Genomic DNA, 26,625 nt, shown 5'->3' with positions numbered 1-26,625 from the left:
GACTCATCCTTGAGATATATATCACGAAACTTTCGTTGATTCATAATTGTTCGACCAAAGAGACTATTATTTAACAATTTGTAAAAGTCTTTTTCAAAATCATTTTTAGCCCATTTGCGTTTTTCAATATTAAAATTAATATAGGGCGCAAGCCATTTGGACTGTCTAAATTTTAAAATTCTATAGTATTTTGTAGCAACCAAACCCAATTCCTCATATTTTTGTAATGCTTTGTAATGTAAAATATATTTAGTTTTGTCATTTAAATTAGGTATTAATTTGCCACTCATTTTCTCTGGTGCTAATGGATAGTCATTATGTAAATCATGTAAGCTTTTATCATATTTTAAATCAACTTCTAAAATGTATCCAAACTCATCATTTTGATTGTATTTGTAGTCTATCTCATTAGTCCAACGAAATCCATCCACGGGTAGTGTCTCACACATAGCTGTGGAGTATAGCGAGTTACAATCTAAATATATTAAATAGACACTCTCTTGATTGGGGTCATAATGTTCACCCATATATCTATTATTAGCTTTAGCGTAACGTGTGGAAATCATACTGACTCCTCCTCTGATTGCACTTTCTATGAACAAATGCATGTCAATATCTTGAAATAATTGTAATTTTATACCAGTCATTCTAAGACAGGCCTCCCATGTTAGTCCTGGAAGTGAATACATATGTACGGGGTCAAGTTTGTAATCTTTTAAACACAGGTCTCTAAATGTCTCAAACACATCAGCCAGTAGCAATACATCTGTTTTAAGATATAAATCATGATATTCTTGTAAATTGTTTATATTAAAATGGGTCCAGACATTTTTAGCATGTTCATATTCATTGGGAGAGATATGTTCTTTAGTTAAAGTACTGTAAAATGTTTCAATTGGGGGTAGAGACTCTGTAAACTTATCTGGTCCTGTCATATATTCATAGGGAAATACGCCTTTGCGTTGTAGTAGTGGATTGTCTATGAATCTAAATGTATTTAAATTGGAAGCTAATTTGTATAATGGAAGGGATAGAAAGTTGTAGGAATCCAAAAATACTAAATCATCAACAGAGAATGAAATGTACTTTTCCATATCCTTGGCTATGCAATTTAATTTACGATCAAACTTTCCCAAGTGTTGCATTATTAAATGTCCATCATAATTTTTCAAGTTATGGAAGAATACTGGTATTTTCTTTGTTACTTTATAGTTTAAATTACAATCATTGTGGGCAGCTCCACGGTATTGGCCATTTGAATGACAATGTTCCCGTACCCTATCAAAATATAGAGGCTTTTCACAAATATGACAATGTGTTGAGTTTTGGAAAGATACCTCTTGCTCAGGAGTCATTACAAGGGGAATATATATCGCCATTTGACTTTTAATGAAGTCATAAGTCTCAAATAACCTTTCGAAAAACACATCCATAACATTTGCACCACTATATAACTCTTCAGAAATAATCTTAGAATCTCTCACTACAACGAATGCAAATCCCGATGGAATATGTATATTGGAGTTTATAAAGCACTCAAAATCAGCATAAATTACAAATGGGGCTTTAAGTTGATATTTATAATTTTTAAATTGTAATGTATCTTGTTTAGACATTTCCACTCGTTGGGCATCAAAGTTTTTACAATATGTTATATGACGCTCCAATTTATCATTAGTGTAAAAATGTTGTAAACAGAACCTACAAAAATACTTCTTATGGTCATATTTTGTAGACCGTAGCATTAACCTATCAAAATCACGAATTAAACAGTAATGTGATTTACGACCTTGTTGTAATAATAATAGATCTATGTGAGCATTACTATTCAGTTTGGTTCTTCTTAATGGATATATAAATTTTTGGTCTTCAACTCCAAATACATTAACACTTATATTATTTTGTCTTTCAAATTTATCTATATCAGATATTTTAACAGGATACTTTATGTTTGTCATATTTAACTGATTTTCATAGGGTGTATATTTCGATACCCTTTCAGCATGTTCATTGGAGTTCCTTGGATGTAAAGCTGCTAAAATTGACCAAAGGAAGCATTTATTATCAGCATTCTTTATATTTAAAACTGCTTTTGTCAATTTAATACTTTTTGGTGTGGGGATATATGACTTTGGAGTTAGGGGCTTATACTTGTAAACGTGCAACTGCCAATATTTAGTATAGTCATATATCCATCCACTACCTTCGGCTTGGTATTTGTGCATGGAAGTGTCAATCTTTAAAAGAGCATTTTCAATTTGATGCTTTAAATCTCTCTTCTCAATGGTTAGGATAGTAAGGCTTCTAAAATCTGCAATACATTCTTTTTCATGAACTAATTGTCCATTTTGATCCATTGAATATTTTATAAATTTGATTCTCCTTACTAAAGTCCATTTTATTGGCAGAGGACAAGATTGAAGAGTATTTTCAAGGTCAGCTCTAATCGACTCACCAATAAATTTAATCATTGTGTATGGACAATTATTGCAAAAATTTCTATGTCTTCTAAAATGACCAACAACATTTTTCTTACAAAAACTACAACTCTTGTGATTTTGTAATATATGTGATTTTAGAGCCATGTTATTATCACAGATTATATCACAAACTTTGCACAGTTTCACCTTCATTTTATGCATTACCTTGTAGTGGCGAATCAGGTTACTTTTGTTGGAGAGCAACACGGAGCAGTGTTGACATGACGGCTTCATGTTTAGGAATGAGGTCTCGGGCTGATGCCACCTCTATATATAGACTTTTGGAAAATGTCAAAAAATTGTAACCAGATTTTAAGAGATTTCAAAATTTTTTACTAGAAATTAACAAATTTAACAAAATTCAACTAAACATTTCTTCAACAGAAGGTCATCCACCCAAGACTTCATCAAGAGCTGCCACTAGAGACGAGAAGCTTGACCATGAGTCGGGAGCAAGAAGCCTGACCATGGCATGGAGTGCGGCCGCGGTCGGGAGCGCGCCCGAGTTCACGTGCAAACCTCAATCGATTTTGAGAATATACATGTGAATGGATGTGGATTTGAAATGAAACAATATAGATATAGTGTTATACAATGGTATTGAACATTAATATAGGCTTGTATAGGCCAAGAGCTGGATTTTTTAAAAAGTGGTCAAAAAAAGCTCACCATTTCCAGACGTAATTTTTAGTATTAACAAAAGTAGAAAATTTATATAGGGGTGTATAGGTCGAGAGCTGGGTCTTTAAAAAAGTGGGCAAAAAAAGCTCCTGGGGCTTCGGACATTTTTTTCGCCGAAAATTTTAAAAGTTCTGGGCCAAAAAACACCGAAAGTGAGGTCATATTCTGGTATTATATCTACTCTAAATTTACACTTATGTGGGTCAATAAATAAATAAAATAGCTTTTAAAGCTTGATTTCAAATATATATATAGGGAATAAGTAGGAAATAAGGTTTTACAACTATATAGGGATTTGTGGGCAAAGATCAGGATTTTTGAAATTAGTGGCTAAAAAATGATCCTCAATTTTTCTCGTAGAAAAAGTGCAAAAATGCCAACATATAGCCTCTAAAACGTCTCCAGTGCCCCTATAAACGTCTCCATATCCTCTAAAAATTGGCCAAAAAACGCCGAAAGTGGGGTCATATTGCTATATTATATCTACTCAACAAAAATAATGGTAACAATCAACCAACAGATTCAATACCTTACGCCATACATCCATCGCTGACCAGTGATGACTGGATGGATTTCGTCAAAAAAGTTTAAAGTTTTAATACATTAGAATTGGTTAAATGGCAGTAGGTCATGTGATCCATTCATCACTTTCCTCTACAAAATATTCATTGATGGAACAGAGAGGCCGTGCCTTTAGTAGTTCCTCGACTTTATTTTTAAAATTCCTGAGAGGGAGTGACTTTTTGTTCTTGTCCAGATGGTTGTTCTTGTTCAAAATAAGCTATAGTTGGATTACATCTTGACTGACAAGTATACATAAAACAAACAAACGGGAAAAAATTAAATACACAAAACAAAAACGTATAATTTTATTACATACAAAATAATATTTTCCTATCCTACATTTGCCTAAAATACTCTCACTTTAACGTTTCCGCTATGCACCATTAGACAGTCACTTTTGATACTTTGTCAAAACGAGATAACGATTATATGTAACCTATTACTTTTTACAATTGATACTAGTACGTTGTGTTCACGCTGTTACTTCTTTTTCTACAGTCTGTTCTTCGAGATCGTCCCTTTTGTATCCAAGGAGCTCCATTTCTGGAAAATAAAAATCTTATAAGATATTAAATAACTAATACAATATCTAGTTAAATGCAATATTCCATGTTACGGTTTTCACATACACAGGTTTTCATAATCAAGAGAGATCAATGGTTTACTATAGGATTCAGATGCTGTTGTAATTGTACATTAGGGTTCAAAACCCAGCTCAAAACCAAGAAAGAGCTTCGGCTTTGAACCAGAATTTCAAACACATCATTTCAACAATTTTATATAGCGAATTTACATTAATGATTGGAGGAACATAAACTCCCAAGTCAAAAGTCCAGTTGTCTAACCACTATGCCAGCTCTGCAGTTTCCGATTAAAAACTTAAAAATATCTCATAAAATCAAATTATTAGCCTCGAAAGGGTATGGATTGTAAAATAACCCTAATGAATAATATGATACATAAGGGTTACGTACCCTTTTGTCCGTCTTCGTTATTTTAATCAATTAGTCTCGAGTGACTAGTTTCGGGTAAAATGACCCATTTTCAAACCCTCGTCAAATTGGCTAGTACAACGGAAGTCTTCATTGATATATACTGTAAACACATGCCGACACACAAAGTCCACAATTTTAAGATATCCAAACCTAAGTACACCATTTACTATTTTAACTATAGTCCGTTACCAAAATTTAGGCGGTTTCAAGGTAAGGTTTTCTGCCCCCCCCCCCCCACCACTTTTATTAGCATCCATATATCAGCTGATCCGCTGTCACCTGTTGTTTCAAAGTTAGCGAGGAATCGCTTCCCCTCAAACCGCTTAAGTTTTGTGAATGGAGTTGTTGTATCAGTGATTTAATATTTACGTTTGATGATCCTCGGGTTATGCCTAAGAGACTCAAACCAGTCCCTGTAGCTGTAGTCTGGCCTGATCCCGCCGTACACCTTGGGTAGGTACTTGGGCTGGATATGCTGGTGAAGCGACTCTCTGTCCGAACCGTGGAAAAACATCTGGAACAAGACAGTGAAGAGTAAAACTACAGAACAATCATGTGTTGTTAAGAAAATAGTTAGTCTGTCCGTAACTATGGCCCATCTTGAAGTATTTAAGACCTAAAGTCGGTGTTGTAGGTTAGGTTAATCTATAGATTTTCTTTAACCCCCCTAGATTTATCGAAAGCCCGTAGATCATATTTGAACAAATATTACTTGATCAGCTTTTATGGTCAAATAAAAAAATAAACAGAGGGTGCGAAATAATAGGTTAACATCATGATTTCAAAGTAAGGTAAATAGCATTTTTTTTAAATACGGTTAAGGCGTAGACAAATATTAATCCTTATGTTCAACCAATGGTACTGTTCTTTAAGAACTTAGTTTGGCTGGAAAGCTCAGAAAAGAAATCAAACGAAGCGTTCTTTGGTAGAAAAACAAATATTAAACTAACAGAATCATACAAAAATCCGGAACAGGTCCAGTTATTGGTTGTGTGGAACTTGAAGATCACAAGTATCAAGTATAAAGATACAAAGATATAAAGATGTAAAGAAGTAAAGAAGTATAAAGATTGTGTAGTGTATTCATAGATATATTTAGTAAGGACCCCCTAGTAATCCTAAAAAAAAACTCATGGATAAACAAAATAATCCTTTAAAAACTCCGTTCCTGGTAAAGATTCAATAATCTATATAGTAGACAACTAATTCATTTTGATTTTTGACCGTTAATAACATGTGCAAACAAATTTGTTTCTGCGGTTAAACTTACATTTCTTTCTAAGATGCCATGTTCTAAGATGCCCTAACAGAATTCCCAAAGCATATCATCCATTGGCAGGAGTTTACACCGTCAAAACAGGAATCCCATAACTGTTCAGCGACTTATTATTATCTGCGGTTTACGAAGATGGCGAGTGGACTGGCCGCTTTTTGGTAATATCGCAATACAGTACAACCGGTTTCATTTTTGGTTCCCTCATAAGGCTACACGGGAAGGGGTAATTTGAAGCTATAAATATTGCTATCGACACTTTGAATCAAAGTATTGCGGACCAAATGTAATTTAACAGTACTTGTGAAATACTTGCGATATTGAATTATTATGTATACGGATTATAATGTAAATGGTTTGAATTAACTGTATACATATCGTAATATAAATATAAATTCGAAACCATCAGTTATTTTAGAATGAAATAGAATAGCATAGAATTCCTAAATGGTCGGCAATCGTCTAGGATATTCAGAAAGGAAGTTCTGAGCTCTGGATGTAGTATATAAAATCAAAGATAATGTAAAAAAGACTTTCGCCTGAAGACAATCTTTAATGAACCAAAACTGGTAGTCATTCAAGTATTTTGGATTACTTAGCAGATAACACTTGATAAATTATTTAAAGGTTTAAATTCACCAAAATAAAATGTAAGATAAAATATGAAGAGTATTATAAAAGAATCCAAAGAAAGTAACATCAACAGACCCACGTATACTGTTGTTTAATAGCAGTTCAAACTCGTAGGAGTTTTTTACTCGATGCTGCAATTAACTACTTAATTTGTTTATTCATATTTTTTCTTCGTCCCTACTCAACAGAAAAACTTATAAACAACTCGGTCTCTAGGAATTACACGTTTAATTGAACTGAAATAAACCTCGTATAGCTCTTCATCAAGACATCCCAGTGTTCTGTTTGCAGTTTATTTCCCCCTCCCTGTTCCTCTCATTACTCCCATCATTCTCCCTCTCTCTCATTGTAGTTACCTTGACCTGATAACTACCAACTAATGACGGTCGCCAACTTTTTGTCCCCATTGTTCTTGTCTGTCATTCGTTCCTAATTGCCTGGAGTTAATTCATTCATTCAACTTGTGAAAACATAGGTGTGAATCTGTAATAACAAATGTTTGTCTGTAGGCCTTGTGCTTTGTTTTTACACATATTTCATTTTGTCCTGTTGTTCTTTTATTCTATGTTTGTCACGAGGCCGTTTGCTTGGTTTTTACTCGTATGTCATTTTGTCCTGTTGTTTTTTATTCTATCTGTATTAGCAAATGTTCGTCTTTATTATCTGTAGACACTAGTAGAAATCTATTCGGACATGGTGTCTTGTAAAAGGGTGTGAAATAAAATGTAGATTGGGTGAATGGATTTGAATCTGTCTTCTAGAGAGAATTCCCAATAACTTAAATCAATATGAATCTGATTTGAAAATCAATAATATACTTTAAAGGCTGCAAATACATGTGTTCGTGATGTTATAAGTCATTGAATGTCCTGAAAGAGGTAGTGATCTGTTAAGAATCGTCCCCATACATCATTAGTTCCTCCTGGTAGATTGGAATATACAGTCTTCTCTCTCGTCTAAAGTAATGTGTAAAGCATAAGTTCCACTCTAAAGGCCAACTGGAAATGCATGCCATCTGTCGGTCGCTTGCAGTGAATACTAATGGGACTTGCTGTAGAACCAGTTGTCAAGGTAATGCCAAGGTCAACCGTTCCAATTCCTTCTTCACCAGAACAGGTAATCATCTAACCACATGAAGATGACCTTGTGTGAAGGTTAGTTGAAGATTAGTCCAAAATGCTTGCGATTCCCTCAATGTTTGGGGGTTTTAATTTACATTGGACTTTTGACCGAACGTCTTTTCTAATTCCGTATAGCAAATAATTATTACACACGAAGATGGCCTTGTGTCAAGGTTAGGCGAATGTTTAGTCCAAAATGCTTTTCACGACATTACTTTACTTTGGACTATTAACAGTCTAGCTATGTTAGCCTACTTTAAAAACTTTGGATATCTAAACAACTTAAAAGATGAGGATTTTCTTGAAAGTCGTTGTCTCTAAAAATTAAGACAGAATGTCATAATTCTACCAAAAGTATGCTTCAGTGTCACTAAAAGCTTTACTGATATGAGGTGAGGGAATTTAAACAGAACAACTGACAAACATTTCGAAGTACACCATCCCAAAGACTTTTCAACCACAGTGACAACATTTAGCCTATCTTTAAGGATGAATAGTATATTTTTCCAATAGTTTTAGCAAAGTTATAACTTAGGTACCTACCAAGGGATAAATCAGGTATATAAATAGATTACTTAGTAAAACAGATATGCAAATAAGCGTATATAATTATAATTTAACTTCTTTCTATTTATGCCTTCTACTGTTATAAAATACTTACAATATCTCTATATCTCTTTCCCAAGAACGGTTTGAACATGTTGAAGATCATGTCAAACACCCAGGATTCATTGACGATGTGGATTGTGTGGACTTTCATCGGGAAACTGGTCTGAAAATATTATACAAGATGTTAAACAATATGTAGTATATACTTTACAATTTCAGATCACTATGGTAAAATATTGTAGAAAGGATGATGGAAAGCCCTAGCATAATTGGGAGTAGGGCACTAATGGAATAGTTGAAGATGGAAAGCAAGACCCGGTGTTAAGAGGTGTAAAAGCAGAGGTAACAAACAGATTTAGATAAGACCATACTCTGAGAGGAGTCTAAGGAATTGGGAGTCATTCTCAGTAAAATATACTTGTTGTACTTTCTACTTTAATTTTTAAATTTTCGTTTACGGACTTTCATTGCGCTTGGTTTTGGGATGTGAGGAAGTTACTCCCATTTCAAATTGGTTGTTACTTATACTTTACTTCACTTGTTGTGTTAAAGAGATTCTTTCAACAAGGTTTTGGCTTCACTCGTAATAAAATTCAAATAGGACATTATATGCTAAATGCATTAACAACCAAGCCTATCCATATCAGTCATCATAATAAAAGAATTCAATCAATTGTATACATCCTAGTTACATTACTCTATCCACTATCCATGAGTCTCTTGCAGACTTACTAATAAGGTTTATTTAGCCAAACGATCAATACTTAATTATGACTTTTATTAAAGTCTGTTTAACTTTACAATACAGCAATCCATCCAATAAAATAAAACTTTTTACTTGGTGCAATGGAGCAGATTTATGATTTAAACAAACGTATACCCTTTCTGACAACGCACTCACAAATCAATTTTATTCTACCCTTATGCCATTCTTTGATGGCCCAATACATCGTCAACGTCATCGGAACTTAAGCTCAGATAACACTAAAACTTTGTCAATGACAGTTTTAACTTCATTTCACTCACCACCATGATCTCCAGGACCTTCTGCACGATGGCTGGAGTGATCTGCCAGTAGTGGGCCATGGTGAGGCCCTCCAGATCCCAGATGACTCTGCCTCCTAAGACCTGAGCGCGGGGCTCCAGGATTCCCAACTCCAGGATGGCCAGGGTAGCCTTGAACAGTTCATCCGCCGCGTACTCACTGGGGTTCCATTTACCTGGAAGAACAAACACTATGGTTAAACTCACAATAGATTTGTCGTTGTTTTTAAGAGTATGAGTCATTTTAAGGTCTTTTTGGCGATTGTTTCTTTAAGTTTCCAAATCTACATTAGACGTTTAGTAACTGTTTTCAAAGCAATTGTCCTGGGTCTGATACGGTTCATGGGCATTATTGGTCAAACGATCCAGATTTTTTCGTTTCAAAATTAGGCTAGGAAAGGTTTATCACATTACTTCAGGATTTAACAAGGGGAGCTGCATTATCACTTAGATAAAACCCATTGGTGATTTGGTGGTATTTGAACCAGGGACCTCAGGGAGCGAGGTCCCCGCTCTCTACCACTAGTGCAGCTTGCTCCCTAAACTATCTAGATTACTCTTATTACTATATTCTGAATACTAATTCTAGTTCTTCTAAACGCACGACTAGGATCATAATCTAGATATAATACATTTCTGACATAATACTTCTCTATTGGAAAGCGCAATCATTTTCGTAGTCGTGTAGTAAATAAAAGAAACGTCTAATAACACTTAAAACATATATTTACGCTTATACTGTTACTCACAAGTCGGTATAAGCGTAAATGTATGTTTTAAGTGTTATAAGACGTTTCTTTTATTTACTTTCCGTAAATTTAATAACACGTACAATGCTGATCAAGAAGTTATTTATTCATGTAGAACATGGATGCAGTAGGATGTATCTCTAAGCATAGGCCTACTATGTTATAGCATAGCCTATCGTTTTAGTTTTACATTTTTCAGCGCCAATGTGATTCTAAAAACATCTGTAATGTTTCTTCAACTTCTAAACTTCCGTTCAATTCTGCTCTTGTTTTCTCCCACCAAATTGGAACAGATAATTTCATAGATCAACAGTGACCTTTCTCACAAATCTCAGACAATTCCTCACATACAGACAATTATAACCTCATGACTATCTTCAACTTAGGCACAGTGGCTGACGTCACAATGGACGTTTTCCTCACCTAGCTTGTATATGAGGATCCTCCTGCCGGTCTGTTCCCTGTAAGGCATCACGCTGACGGCGTCCGCCTCTCCGATGAACGACAGGTCCAAAGGGTTGACGTTGTAGTAGTCCGGGTTGTTCTCTCGGAATGTGTAGTAGTTTACAAGCTGCAACATATCATCGGTTAGAAAGAACCAAGAGTAAACTGTAGTGGAGTGGAGTTACGGGTCAAATCAAGGCTTTGGATGCCATGGAATGGCACAGCCACGACTTAAAATTCAGAAACCATTGACGAAATGAGAACCGAAAAAATACAGATCGACATCAGAAAGAGAGACTCAGAAACACTTTTGCATGCAAACATCGGTTAATTAACACTATTGTAACATACTGTGTTACATACAATTAACACACTGAGTTAACACTAATGCACTGTACACCGGTTCTTTCATTTCTACTCAACCAAAGGATCTTATCATCTTTATCATCTGATAAATATTCTTGTGTTTTACCCATCTCAGGTCAATATCCTAGCAAGGTCATCACGTGACCAGCAGAGTGTGACGTCATGTGAGGTGTGGTGAAAGTGACTATCCTACACGTTCATTGCAGACTCCAGACTGTCTAGGTGTAAATTCTGCGTTCTGGAGAAAGATTCGCACCACAGGTTAAATTTAAGTTGCAGAAAAACTGTTTTGGGAGCACCTATTTTATTTTTATAACCGTGTGGCATGCAAACAATTAATTGGAATGTAGATTTTTGCTACATTAATACCGTACGACTTCGTAGCTGTACAGACGACAAAAATTATAGTCCCTATTTCGGGTTTGTGTAAGATTTTGAATAAAAATACTCAATGTTTCTCACCAGTTTGCATAGGTGCTCTGCTATAAATATATTAAAGTTAAAAAAACGCATTAAACACCGGAATTCAATCAACCAACACATTTAGCTCAATGCTTTTAGTTTTCAGAATAATTGGTGAAATCAGACATCGGCATTATTTCTGAGTAGAAATAAGAAGATATTTGGAACAATTGAATGACACTTTCTGCACAGGAATCTCTTGTGTTTCCGTCAAATTCATAATAATCTTTAAGTGTAAGCTTGTAAGTGATTATAAAACTACTAAGGAATCGAATAAACTACAGTTGTTGGAGTATGTAGGGAATCTATTTCCTTTTCAATGGTGTAAGTTCTATGCTCGCATTAGATGCATAGCTAGAAACATTGGCCTGCTTTTCAACGTCGAAAGAAAGCTTTCAGTATTGTTTTCAGTCGGTAACAGTGTTTAGCTATTCATACTCTAATAAGCACACGATTAAGTCATGCCTTGAATCCAGACTGACAAAAATAAAGTTCACGTTTCACTATTCACACACGAATCAAATCCGTGACAAGGAAATTAAGCAATCGCTTGCGCCAAAGGACTTTGCATCCGAAAGATGACTGATGAAGACACGCTTCCTGACTGGTTCTTATGCAAATGAAGCTCAATGTAACGCCAAGACACGAGAAGATCACAGTCCGTGGAGACGTGCTTTCGCTAAACACACGCAAGTCAAATAGTAGGCTACTGTACTAGAGTATGAATTCTCCACGAGTAAAAAACTTGCTCAAAATCGAGAAATTCTGAAACTATGTGTAACTTGTGAAAAGATCCCTTATTTCATGGTTCTATTATCTCCTGAAATTTTAACTAACAGCCAGCAAACCATCTACCCACAAACCAAAACAAACATATACACATATCCTTATAATTTCCTTTGCATTTGTTTGGTGGTTGGTGATAAACCATCATTGCTGTTCCAAGGCCATTTTTATGGGTATCTTACAGGGTAAAATATAAGAGTAGACTAAATATTAGGCCTAAATATCTTCTGTACCTTTCGTTAGAAGCAATCTTATAAAAATAGTATATTTCGTATTTAGGGCCGAAAATGAGGTTTTGCCGGCTCGAGACAGTTTTTAAGTTCCAGACGAAGTCGATAACTTAAAACGAGATCTGCAAAGCCATTTCGGTCCGTGGTACGAACGCTATTTTCACCACGCTTCACCCTATTACCACTATTCACCACAATAATAATGCACACTGATAGTCAACACAAGTACAACTTTAAGGTTATGTGAAGAAATAATTTGAGGTATCAGCAAAAATAACAATGAACAGTTGCTAGGCAGTGGCGACAATAAAGCAATTCTATTGCAATGCTGTGGATACAGATTGTGTTTATGCATTAATGGTGGGCAACTGATTTTCGGCCCTAGGGATGTAAAAACATGCTCGGTCCCCAAATGACGATGACAGCTGGCATAGACAGCAATAAGTAGCTTTCGGCCACCAATAAAATGTTGTAGTTTTTACTAAAAACATCGGTGTGGTGAAAATGTTACTTACAACCATATCATATGAGTACCGTACCCATAGTTTAGATTGCGCCAATAGCATTTGCAGAATTGAAAGAGAAATCGTAGAAACTCTATTGATATTTTTATGACAGTCATCAGGTGTCCAATTCCATTCGGCATCTCGTGAATCGTAAAACATAATGTGCGGTTTGTACGAAGATTGCTACGTCTTGTTTTTTGGTACGGAACTCTTTTTGTAATTCCATCTTGAATAAAATTAAAACTTAGTTCAACAAACTCTAAATCCAATTAATTTAATTACTTTAATTTATAGTATATTTATTAATCTATAATTATTATTAATTTACTTTTATGAAATAGTGCTGTATGAGTAATGCTCAAATAAAATGATATATACTTTTAAGGCTACACTAACGCTGAACGATTTCTACGGTTAAATACAAAATTTGCCGGGTTGCATATGAGAAATTCTCAAAACATACAACGTCTCACTTGTACTTAATCAATCGACATTTTCAGATACTATCATAACCAAACGAAATTATATTCACTTTACATTAAAACCAGATTGGTAAATTTGTCGTTAATGCAAATTAATACGTTACTTCGATAAACACACTTAGTATATTGTGATGTATAAGAAGAACACTTTGCACATATTTAAAAGATGAAATACTTTTCTCACCAGTCTGTAAGCAGCGTCAACTTTGAAGTTTCTTGCTCGAAGGAACAAAATGAGATAGTCGTCATCCATACGAATCGGCATCACATCTCCACGTTCTGCAACAAAATCAACATTTATTTACCAAACACAGTAATGGGTTCAGACTGGTTTCCTCCAAAGAGAACCACTTGCGTAAAATCACTTCTAAAATCACTAAAAACACTTCGGGGTAACATTATTAGGAGAAATTCTGTATTTAGGATATATCTGCAAATATTATTTGTTAAAATTACTTCCTCCGTAAAATGCATCACTCCTGTAGCAACGTCTAGTAAACCATTTTACGTGAAATAATAAGTACTACACCACGCTTATTATGATGTATTTTATTACGTATACAATCATGGATTTGATCATTTTACTTCAAGAGATATTGTTTTGGTTGGTAATAGGAAAAAGTTGACTTATCCTTAGAAAATCATAAAAAAACTAAGGAACTTCATTCTGTACTTTTAAATGTTTAAGAACGATTACACGAATTTAAACAACCATCAGTCTAGTTAATCGCATTTCTGGACCTGGACCGTTAATTCACTACCACTAGTGGAATGTGGTTAGGTTAGGTTAGGGTTTCCTAACTCTATACTAACCTAGCCTATGCTAACCAACGTTCAATTCACTATTACTTCTATTGCTAATAATCTATTGCTCTAAATTGGTGGTAGTGAATTAACGGAAAAGGTCCGCATTTCCTCATCCGTTTCCTCATTTTCCTTTGGAAATATCCAACACGACAAACTATCCCAGGTAATTGTTGGATCTGTCACCACAAAGTGAAATCAGGAAACCGAGGGACCGTGATTGGTGATAGCTTACTGGGACAGCGAAGAAGGTGATAAACATTTCAGTACTTGATAAGTGACAAAACAAGAGATAAGGAGGAAACTCCAATGACAGGAGGAAGAGGAAAGAAGGGTGGAAGGAATGAATGGAAAAGTGAAGAATAGTTTGTTATCGTGCTATCTTATTTATTTACGGGTATTGCATACTATAAACGTTTGACCATGGCTTAAGATATTTTAACTGTTTTTCTCATCAAAATTATTGGAGTTTTAATTTTTTTAGGGAACAGATCAAACCCTTATGGTGTTTACTATCTGACGTAGACATTTATCAAATTTCCCTTTAAGAAAGAAGCTATTACCGTAGGGAGCATGGAAAGACCTACACCCAGGACCGATATACTTTATCTCTTTGATATACTGTAATCCGATTTTGATTAAATTAGTTATGGATGTGTAAGGACGTATACACTTGATTGAGTTCGCAAACCAGCAGTGTCAGGTCATACGAACTGGGTGTAATGTAGTTATGAAATTTTGCAAAAATTGGTTTCCAAGTTGTTATTTTTAAATGTGGATATGCTCATTTATCAATGCAACCAAATAATTTAGAACTTAAACGCGAATAATTTTGTATTTTTAAGCGTTGTTAGAATTTGGTTATACGGAGAAGATAAAGAAAAAAATACTGTACATTAAGTTTCCATGTCATTTTTATGGATAAAAAGTAAACGGTTGTTGTTTGCTAGTTTGTGGATAATTTTATGGATCGGAACACAAATGTACAAGTTCTTGTTAAAAATATACTGTTATTTCTTCCCACCTTCACATCCTAGAACACCAAGTTCTAGCCCGTAACTGTTTTATACATCACTTCAGGCTAGTTCTAGTGGGGATTAGAATCCGGGACCTGAAGCTTCGAAGCCCAAGCTCGACTACTTACTCTCGTAAAAACATACTGTACAATGATGATCGAAAAACCTTATCACGTATACACTTGACATACAAAGTCCTGTAGTTTGAAGGCTACATAGCAAACATTCTATCTTTAAGATTCCAATGCTAGTATGGCAACCCTGCTGGTTTGATCGTCATTTGAACAAATGCTGTGATTTTTCTTCACGCTATAAAATACGATTGAAAAGTAAACTATTACAATCATTGAATACTTTGACTTGTTCCCGTCCTACTTCTTGTCATTTTCTTTGAATTCCTAGTACTTCAAGCAGGTGTTTTGTTCAACATTCCTTGAAAACCGTCTTTAAGTGGCCATGTCCGTGGTAGAGTGGAAAGCTAGTTAAAGTAAAACTATGAAACTGAAGTTTCTTCACCACAAATCTCGACTTGAACCTACCGTGGCCAATTTCCTCACTTTTGTTGGTAAAACTTTCAGGCACGTAAAACAACCCGACCATAAAACAACCGTTTTACTGTCGTGGCCAAATAGGAGATATTTATTGCAGGAACGTATTTACGCGAACAAAGAAATTTGAAGGAAACTTCATGACTGCACAGACACAATCAGAGTGATGTTTGTGTTCGTGGATTTTGTTTGAAAATACGAGGAATTAACAAGTACATAGGTTCTGTGTGGCAAGTCATTTTTTATTATTTGAAACTAACTTACATTATTTCAAATTAGAAACTTACACAATTCTAATCCATGCAAACTCCACTAAGTTTTGTGGATTTTGTTTGAAAGCGGGATGAATTAACAGCTACATAGGTTATGCATGACAAATATATATTTTTTTGTAAGTTCATTATTTCAAATTACAGAAGCTTACGCGATTCTTATCGAGGAAAACACCTCACCAAGTTTTTTGATAGTAAACGTTGTCGACTGATTGGTAGTTCCAAAAATGAATGGTTTAGATACAAGAATTGGTTTAGCAAAAATGATATTTTTCTAACAATATCTAAACAAATGGTGTAGTAATCTCGGTTTGTGTACTAATCTACTAACGCTTTAAGTTCTTTCTCATCTAAAGATGGACCAGATTCCGATACCGTAACATTGTGAAGATTCTGTCATTTACCAAATTTGATGGAAAATGTCCGAAGTGACAGTTTATAAGCAGAATCACTATGTTAACCAAGTCGTAATACTAACTACCCCCACCGCAGCAAACCTGCAGACTAAGCGAATTTCTATTTTCCTCATTAGATTTACGCTAAAATGTCTCCTTCAAAATATCACATTTAATCCCCATTTAAATAGCTTTAATATAACAAGTACTTAGGTTTGCTGCAACAGGGAGGGTAAAAAATGTTTTTTTTTTTACATAAAACATCATGCACTACATACTATCTATCAGGCTTTTACTGTTGCTTTCGTAACTTATCCACTGATGATCAACTAAATAACCTAATCCCCTTCTCACGTTTTTTAACTTTCCAATGCAATCCCATACATCAAAGGCTCTAAAAAATAAAACAGTTCATCGTATAAGTACTGTAGTTGAAAACAGTAATTTAGCAGTCAAAAACTAAACTAAACCAAATAGTTAGTATAAAGAGTACACATTACATATCACAACCTAATTCCCCACTATGACTCTAACGTGAGTTTTCAGTCAACTATAGACGGTATTGCGCAGTTGAGGAAATGCCACAGTTCTCGCCTGCAACTCCCTAGATATAAGTGGTGACAGGCGACATAAAGTTATCCTGTGGACGGTGAACGCTGTCATTTAGACACATTAGGGAAGTCATTACAGGTGACTGTAGGAGCACGACTTCAGTCAGCTGATATTAGCCGCTTAGTGCAGTAACAATTTCAGTAGGTTATTATTTTCCGAAGACTGACCCATCGATTTACGCGATTTTTTTAATGACTTGAAAATAGAGAGGGATATTGGAAGAAACACGTCTAGAGACTGTGGAAAAAGTATTTGAAGTCATAAATATTTATTTGTGGTTTACGTGCCTTGGTCGTCTTCGGTGTCAGAAGTAACAATTGCGAATATTTAATTGTATATTTCCTACCTAGGGCCGAAAATGAGGTTTTGCCGGCTCGAGATAGTTCAAATCGATCGAGAGCTGCAAAACCATTTCGGTCCGAGGTACGAACGCTATTTTTAACCACACTATACCCTATTACCACTATTCGCCGCAATAATAATGTACACTAACAGTCAACACAACTACAACTTTAAGGTTATGTGAAGAAACAATTTGAAGAATCACCAAAAATAATAATAAACAGTTGCTAGGCAGCGGTGACAATAAAAAATTCTAACGCAATGCTATGGATACTTATTGTGTCTTGAATATGTATTCATGTTTTAAGAAAGTAAGCGGGCAGCTGATTTTGCGGCCCTAGGAATGTAAAAACCTGCTCGGTCCCCAAATAACGAAGACAGCTGGCATGGCGAGCAAAACGTAACTTTCAGCTACCAATTCGTATCTAAACAGCTAAAATATCATAGTGTGGTGAAAAAACATTTGAGTCATAAGCTCAACCAGGCAAACATTATGCTATTCCTAGGATTGGAGACGAATGAGGTACGTACAATTACAATAGACCACTTATGCTTCACACTATCCTGTGAAAAAAATCCACAAAAATTTATAATATGTATTTTCTGTTATTAAACTCTATAAACTGCCAGCCTAATTTTCTAACCCTCACGCATAACTCTTAAAGCGACGACAAATAAAGAAGCTGAAATTGTTCCTTAATTATAACTATTATGGCATTCTATAAAAGTAAAGAGGCTCCTAAAATCTTCCCAATCATGTATATTTTTATTTAACGGTAATCATATACAACCTAGAGGATTAATAGCTTTTCTGAATTCTCAATGTTTTGTCAGATAATTGGAGGTACTGTTTGAGCATTTTTTTATGTGCAAATATTCTGGTTCTACTTCAACTCAATGAATTCCTTTTAAAATTTGTCATTTTGTTACTCGCCTTATTTTATCCTAATCTTACTGTAATTAACATGAATCTGTACCAAGAAGGTTTTCCCAGACCAGCGAATTTGTCTCGATGAGGTACACTAAGTTATTACTGATAATTCTAACGAGTGAATATGAACAGCTGCATTCTCTTATCAATTGCCCTTTTTTACACGACTGTACATAGGTCGTGCATTTCATACTTACCATAGATCATGTCTGAAAGCTCCTGGACTGTCCTGACCCTAGTCTCTGGAGTCTCCCCCAGGACCGTCCTCGCGTACTCCTGGGCATCCTCTGGGAGAGTGTCCAGGTCCAGGTCAGCCTCCACGTCACCCACTTCGTCCTCCCTCACCGACGTGGGCATCCTACCTGGAACATGAGGAGAACATGAGGATGTGACAGAGAATTTATTGAGTTGAGGAGAACATGAGAGAGTAGCGGGTGCAACTGTTCCTAAATCGAAGTGTAACAAAAACGATAAGCTAGATGATATTGCCAAGAAGTAGGTTACATAAAAATTACAGAGTGCACGAATGTCCTGGCAGAAGACTACTTGCAATCTTTAAAGAGGTTGTTTAAACCTAAGATGTTGTGTGAGAACATTGAAGTGTTGAATAGAATCTCCATAAAACACATACAGAGAATATCTTAAAATACTCAAGATCTGTAAGATAAGTGGAAAAGATTGTCTTTAACATATAAGGTACAGCATAATACAGAGATGGTACATAAAATGAGTAAAGCATGTTCTGAAAACTTAGAAAATAAACTTAAGATCAAGAAAGCGACCTTAATACTAGTACATTGTTACAAAATCAGTTTATTGAGGTGCTGTGTTGAAAACCTATTACATAAGGTATACTAAAAAAATGCAAAATAACGTAAATGTGTTCCAAAGGTATCTTGGTATAATGATTTAAGGGCTTTTGCATTTTTGTCTGCACAATAGTAGGTGTTCATTTTTTAAGCTATAAATAATGTAACGGATTCACCGCATAAAAGGACCCAAAGAAACCGATCGATTCGTCGGGGTGAAATAGTATGCACACCAACGGGTACAACCAACAATGCTTAGCCTCATACAAAAGCTGGGTTGCTGATTGGTTTTAGTGCTTGCCTGACAATCAAAAGTTTGCTGGTTCCATCCTGGACAATACAGACACTTATTCATGTTTTGAATTTTCTGTCCTTGAACATTGGGCCCAAATGAAAGTAAATAAATAAATATAAATAGTTCATGCTACAGACGCAGCTTTTCGTCAGCAAAGCTACCCATCTTTTCAATCCCTTATACACTCATCCTTCACTCATATTTGGGGTAATATACATCTAGTTAAGTCCCATCTCAATTGAGAATGATGATGATATTCAACAGTCAACTAGAATATGTCTCTGTAACTCTGTGATCAAATAATAAGGCAAGACAAGAATGAAAATGTATGTATTTGTTCAACTTATGATGTTTTTGCCTAACATATTCACCCTACACACGTGGTATCTATGATCAGAAGCTGTGTTGTCTGATGTAATCGCATTTCACGCCCCTACGTGATCCGTTGTTGAGCTGTTGCAACCGTGAAATGCAACCGTGAAACGCGCTGTGACAGCCGCTTGCAACGAGGCGGCTTCACAATGGGGTTACGATACCACAGTGGAGTCAGTCATGATGTTTGCTTGAGACAAGTAAACATTGGCTGACTGACAAAGTATACACTTCTGTGAATCAGCATCCAATGTTGGTGATAGCATTTTGTTACCTAAGCAAATAATGAGAACGTCATTTTTTAAATTATTTAAATCATGTCAATTATAAATTATTTTTGAGGGGTCGTCACGTAGGTGTGGATTTTAACCAAAACATGAGTGAAGGATGAGTGTAGAATGTTGTGAGATCTTTGAAGCTTTGTTACTGACTAAGATCAGCTGGTTCATCCGTCAGGATCATTACTTAAAACCCAATGTTCATAAACAGCTGGGTTCTGTTTCGAATGATGAAAAAGCTACTGACTTTTCTCAGGATCAAACCGGCGACCTTTTGATTGCTAGGCGAGCACTAAAATCACTCGGCTACCTAGCCAGTAAATATTACAAAACTCTTAGGGAATCGGCTAAAACCACGGCGTTTTTGTTGAAAGTTAAAACCTGCTAAACTAACTGAAGATGGACTCGATATAGTCTTGACCTGAGTAGTGTATATGTAAGTTTTTCAAGAGATTTTTACAGAAAATTTACGTAATATGTATGGAATATGTGAGAAACTGTACATAAAAAACGAACGATGGGTGAAAGTCAAAATGTTTTAAATACCTGGAATTTAAATTAATTACTTCACAAATCATCTCTTCCCCAAAGATTCTAAAGATTTGAGAACCATGCTATGGTTCACTTAGTAAACTCACACAACGTTAAAACCTATCATTCCATCAAAATATACAGGGTTTCCATAGGGGGCGACTTTAGTGGTAGTCATTAAAGTAAGATCTGGAAGCCAAAGCATCACAATTAACGTAATCACTGTTAACAGGGATAACTTATACTAGGCTTGGATCGAACTTTAATTCCATTCATTTAACATTAATTTTGTAAAACTCGATAAGGCAACCCAAATCGCTTAGTTTGCAGTTTTGTTGCAAAGAGGACGTATTAAATAGGAAATTAAATGAAATGAGAATGGTAGGAACTTCTCAAGAAGAAAACAGTTCTTCTTTTTAAGTTTGAGTTTGGCCATTTTTGTTTGACTTACGCAGCATCCATAGATAGTTCAAGACACGATTAAATCTTCGCTTATTCTTTCATGTGTTATCATGATTGTAATGAGACACTTGTCTATCCATCATCTTTACAAATGATACTTCTATAATCAGTCTGCGTGGTTAACAATAGTAATAAACCTCGGGTGAGGGGTCAAGCCATTGCACAACATGTCGATGATGTATTGTTGATTACCACTTGCAGTAGTAAAGCCATGCTGAGAGATTGACATCAAATATCGAATTGTTGGTACAACAATTGATTTTCATACACCAATGTTAGGTGTGGTTCCAAATATAAGCTAAAATTAATTTTACTTAATTTTTTCGCGAAAAGTTTTTTTTTCCGTAAAATTTTTGTTAGTACACGAACCGTGAATTGATAAAGCTAAAGAGGATCTGAACTTTTGAGAAAACCATATGCTGTGCCCCTAGCAACCGCATACTTAATCATATTAAAATATCGAATATACATCAGCTGCAATGATTATTGTTGAATTCATTGTCAGCTGTTTGCTTTGTTTTTGATTTTAGTTTATTTTCTTCTGATTTACTTGTTTACTTCTGATTTACCTGCTTACTTCTGATCAACCGGGGCCCTGTTTCATAAAACTACTAGTCTAGTATTTACTAGTCCATGGACTAGTAATACTAGTGTATTTTACAAGTCTACGTTTCAAAAACCTACTAGTGTAAAATACTAGTTACTAGTGTAGGGACTAGTATTACTAGTGGTTTTTACTAGTGTAGATAGCAATGTGTTTCATAAAGTTTTACTCTTGTAAATTACACTAGTAAATACTTGCTATTTTCTACCAACCTCTCTTCACCCGTATTATTTGAAGTAGACTAGTATTTTTGAAAAGAGATTTATTTCATTACTCACATCATTAAACAAATGAAATATTAAGTTCTTTTTGCAAGTGCAAATTGGCTCACGTTTGCAATTTAAAATAAAAATAGATCTGTGAGTGCTAAAATAATAATTATTAGATATAAATTACAATCAATAGATGTGGCGTAGTACAAAATGAGAGAAATAGAATTTTGTAATGTCTATACAATCGCCCTATTAGAATTAATTATTATTATAAGTTATCAATTTTAGTCTAATTTTACACTTGAGTTAAATTTAATGGTTATATCAACTATTTAGCCATCACAGAGAAATTATTTTTAAGCTTTGAGAGAAACCAAATTAAAACCGCATACCGTATTGCATACAAAGATGTAACAAATGTATCCAACATTGCAACATTAATCAGATTATTTTACACCCAAGGCTCTCGGTTTTATTTAAAGACATTTTAATAGGAAATAATAGTAAGACAATTTTAAAGAGGAGTTGCATTGTATTTATTTATTGAGGTGCTTGTTATTTGCTTCCCTAAATAGCTGAAACCCTGTGATATACTAACAATTTTTGGGCGTTGAACTGAACTGCTTATCATAAAAACATTACTTTTAATCCATTTTGGTATTCTGGATTTGTTATTCAAAGTAATAAAAAAAATTTATGTTGATTAGAGCTGTTAAAAACATGGAAAAGTATAATTAATGGAATTAAAAGTATAGTGAGTGGCATAGATTTGAACCAGGGACCCGCCACATGACTAGCGAGAACTCTAACTCTGAGCTACGCCCTGCCCTAGCGACTACGCAATGTTTTGCTATACTTGAAAACCTACTCCATTGCTTGTAACTTTGCAATTATTTGTTACATCAAGAAACGTTTAGGCTTATTATTCATGGTTTGTAGACTCAAAATAAGAATATTACCAAATGGCGTTTAATTCAAATATCCTTATGCATTCGAATAATTGAAATCATAGGTAAGGGTACTTGAGACCGTTCCAATAAACAAAATGTCCTTAGACGATTTAATTACATTCAAAATTGAGCCTTCTTTTCTTTACTCATAGCAAGCTTAGTATTATATGTCAGAATAAAACAAAAACTATACAAATCACAGCGAATGCGGCAGCAACAGATCAACTTCCACCTAACTGTTGAGCGCCGCAACTAGGCCTACAACCGGCTACTACAATCACCGTGTTGATTGCAGCGACGCGACGCCGCGCCGCGCCGGCGGGCTCATTGATGAACATTAATAATAGCGGTTTGATAAATAATGTGTGATTGTTTTACTTATGTGTCTATATAGTTATTAATTAAAAGAAAACACTGCGTTTCTACAACTATTTACTTTTTGTATCAAATGAAAACAAAATTAAAACCATTTATAAAGGGTTTGAAAACCCGTGATTGAGGTTAGAAATTTGTTTTGAAAATTTACCTTGTAAAGTTGATCACGTGACTAGTAGTTTTGGTCACGTGACTAGTAAAATACACTAGTATTTACTAGCGGTATAAAAACGTTTATGAAACACAAATTAGTAGGACAGGTAAATACGGGACTAGTATTTACTAGACTAGTAATTACTAGACTAGTATCTTTATGAAACAGGGCCCAGCAGTTTGCATTGGAAAAGGCGGTGAAGAATCACCATATCTCCTCTGCATTCTATTCCCGTGCCAAGGCCCGGGCCGAACCACTAGTATAAGTTTTAACTAAAGGTATTATAAATATTTGTTTACAAAATGAGTAGAAATTATAAATTTTATTTCACCAAATACAGTAGTTTATTTTCTGAAGTGAATAAAAAAAAAACGCTTACAAGTTATGCTTAATTTGTTTTTGTATCGTCCTTTAAATCCTTCCGGACCCTTTCTGAGGCTTACTTGAGTTTACAATTGAGGCGTCGAGAGGCCAAGGGAGATATGTGACTTTTTAAAAAATGTCATTATATTTTTTTCATGGTCATAAAAAAATATAAAAATAAAAATACATTCACTTATACCCCTTGGCTTCCAACTCTTAGGTGTTTAGTTTGGAGGCCAAGGGATATAAGTGAATTATTTGTTGAAATTCCACCCTTTTTTAACAAAACCCGTTACCATGACAACTATTTTTAAAAAGTCACATATCTCCCTTGGCCTCTCGACGCCTCAATTCTCTTATAGGTAATTTAATAATTTTAATCATTTCGCTAGTAACTACTTGACGGGTTTCCTAATTTTGATAGGATCTGAGTAACGCAATACACTTCCCTAGTGAAAGGGAATTATTTCAGATCTTCGATAAAAACCTGGGGAATTTTCCTTGTAATCATTAATAGGAAATGTCAGTAATAATTTCTGAACAATTAGATAGTCCTTCAACAATTTTCTTGTGAAATGTCGCTGGATTGTAAAATCAAGGATCTATGTAATTGGAAAGAAAGCGAAATGTTTGATACGATTCTCGTATGTCTGCGTTTAGAAAAATACGACAAGGAAAGTTAATTACATCCACATGTTACCTAGTTTTAATCACGTATTTGAAATAAAATTGGTTACATAAATCATTTGATTAATTATTATCAATTAATTGTAATAAGATGTATCAAATCTCGCGTTCACCATAAGTAAATATCTCTACTCCCAGGCCTGAGTAGAGGGTTGATTGCTACCTTTCTGAATCAAAATCGCCCGACCACAGTTTAGTCGTAACTAGTTATATCTATTAATTACGAGTATTAATGTTTTTTTTTATTAACATAATTAGTCTATAATAAAAAAAATTATTAGTCTATAATAAATATTAATGGACTGAGCATGAAACGAATTTCTAGAAAATTAAGTAAAATCTTTGTACTTTTGTATATGAGATAGATAATTAAGGTAAGTAGGTGGTTACAGTGCTCACCTAGCAATCAAAAGTTTTGTTAGTTTGATCCTGAAAAATCAGAAACCTTTTCGCAGTTTGATATTCTACCCATCTGTCCTGGTTGGGATTATATAATACCCTACATAATTCTTGATAAAACAAAACAATTTCTTAGTCAATGCTAAAAAGTAACATGGCGTAGATAGACACTAAATAAAATGCTATTTAACTAACAGTTAAATTCCCTAGCTTAAGTGTTACATATATTACTGATACCATAGACAAAAAGAATTAAATATAGACCGTCAGCCGTGCTGCGGTTAGCATAGGTTCTGGCGTCCACCGCTGGGCTGACGGTCTATATTTAATTATTTTTGTCTATGCTAATAATAACCGGTAATTCTAATACCTTTTGATTTAACGCAGTCCAATAGCAAAACTCCTTATATGTTCACTGAACAATACAATCTTCCCATACAATGATTGACATTGAATGCGACTACGTCACTATACCTATCATCTGTGGAAGAATCATAATCACGTGACTGATCAGTGATGACGTAACTGGCCACTAGGACCGGTTGTATACAAGCTATTTGATACTAAAACTGAATTAACTGTTGCTAGACGTTACCCAACCGTTGCACCAAATATGAAACAGGTCAATGACATACTACATCTGCTACAACTCAGGTTTGGTTAGTTAAATTTATGACTTTTTATGAATAATTTACAGTTTTTTTCTGGTTAAATTAGGACTGAAGGAGTATGTAAGGTGTTGGTATATTGAAAATCGTTACTGAAATGCAAAAGTAGGCGTTAAAAAATCCATGAAGCAAAGACGTGTTAAGAAAATGTTTATTAATTTACTCATTCATAATTCTTGACTTATTTTTCTGTCAAATTAACCTATTCGTTAACGTTTCATCATTCCATGTACCTAATTTCAACATTTAGCGTTACAAGAAGTCGAAACCTCAATTTTCACATACAAACCACCATAGACGTACCTCTGTGGGTACTACCCTGATAGTATACTCGTAGACTATAGAGATCCATGCAAGTTTTAATAAACATCGTACTCTTGAAGTGAGTAAAGGTATACTTTAATTCTTTTCAATGAAATTACAACCATACAAAGTAGGTATTTAAGCCAAGTATGAATGGAAATGAGTGAAGGATGAGTGGCACGATCTTGTAGTCTTGTTAGTGACTAAGGCCGACATATTCCTTAGACACAGCTGTTAATTAATAGCCCATACAGATAATGGCAACTAAGGGACCTACAGTTTATAGTGGAATAAATTACTTTTGAGAAGTGATAGATGAAAAAAATGTGTTTAAAGTTTATTTGCTAAACATAAAATAAATGCAGAACCGGGTTAGGCTACCTATGTAGTTTGTATCTTTTTGCCATAAGATGTTCAGGTTAACCAAAGTCTGGCTGAATTAGTTTGGGTCTACTTCTACGATTGACACAGGAAATCGTCACCACGGACAGCAGTGACAGTCAACAAAGTCTACAGAAATCATTGACATTGTAATTTTATACTATTTACAGCTGAAAACCCCGTAAATTATATATACCTTGAGCCAACGAAAGGGACGAAATGGACCATATAGTTGGAGTAGAGCGACTAACAAGATGCGTTTACGGCCGTATCGTGTCTATATAAATGACTCTACTTACTTATCTCTTTCATTTCATTCCAGCAATGGAAGAAAACACAGCTCAAGATGAAGAGTGTTCATCACTGAGCTAGTGATACAACTGGAGGAAGCATTGAATGAAAGAATGAGAGACGTTGGCCACCATTTGTAGTGAGAA

At 34.9% G+C, this 26,625-nt stretch overlaps 1 protein-coding gene across 2 annotated transcripts in view; it reads right to left on the bottom strand.

Moving 5' to 3' along the window:
• Window positions 1–4,016: 4,016 nt before the first annotated feature.
• The window catches only part of LOC129001030 (alpha-tocopherol transfer protein-like), a 43,672-nt gene continuing 21,063 nt past the window's right edge, over window positions 4,017–26,625 (bottom strand). For both annotated transcript variants that reach the window (XM_054428171.1, XM_054428172.1), the window contains 7 exons: window positions 18,543–18,707; window positions 13,610–13,704; window positions 10,573–10,720; window positions 9,383–9,576; window positions 8,409–8,519; window positions 5,090–5,234; window positions 4,017–4,268 (listed from right to left, as the gene is read on the bottom strand). In XM_054428171.1, coding sequence (XP_054284146.1) covers window positions 4,198–4,268; window positions 5,090–5,234; window positions 8,409–8,519; window positions 9,383–9,576; window positions 10,573–10,720; window positions 13,610–13,704; window positions 18,543–18,702 — 924 coding nt within the window. In that variant the 5' untranslated portion in view covers window positions 18,703–18,707 and the 3' untranslated portion in view covers window positions 4,017–4,197. The remainder of the gene's footprint in view (window positions 4,269–5,089; window positions 5,235–8,408; window positions 8,520–9,382; window positions 9,577–10,572; window positions 10,721–13,609; window positions 13,705–18,542; window positions 18,708–26,625) is intronic.

This window comes from Macrosteles quadrilineatus, unplaced genomic scaffold (assembly GCF_028750875.1).
Source record: "Macrosteles quadrilineatus isolate MER2022 unplaced genomic scaffold, UCM_ALF_1.0 Scaffold_8__2_contigs__length_117827958, whole genome shotgun sequence".
NCBI classification, from domain to species: domain Eukaryota; kingdom Metazoa; phylum Arthropoda; class Insecta; order Hemiptera; family Cicadellidae; genus Macrosteles; species Macrosteles quadrilineatus.
This window is presented reverse-complemented; position numbering and strand designations above follow the sequence as displayed.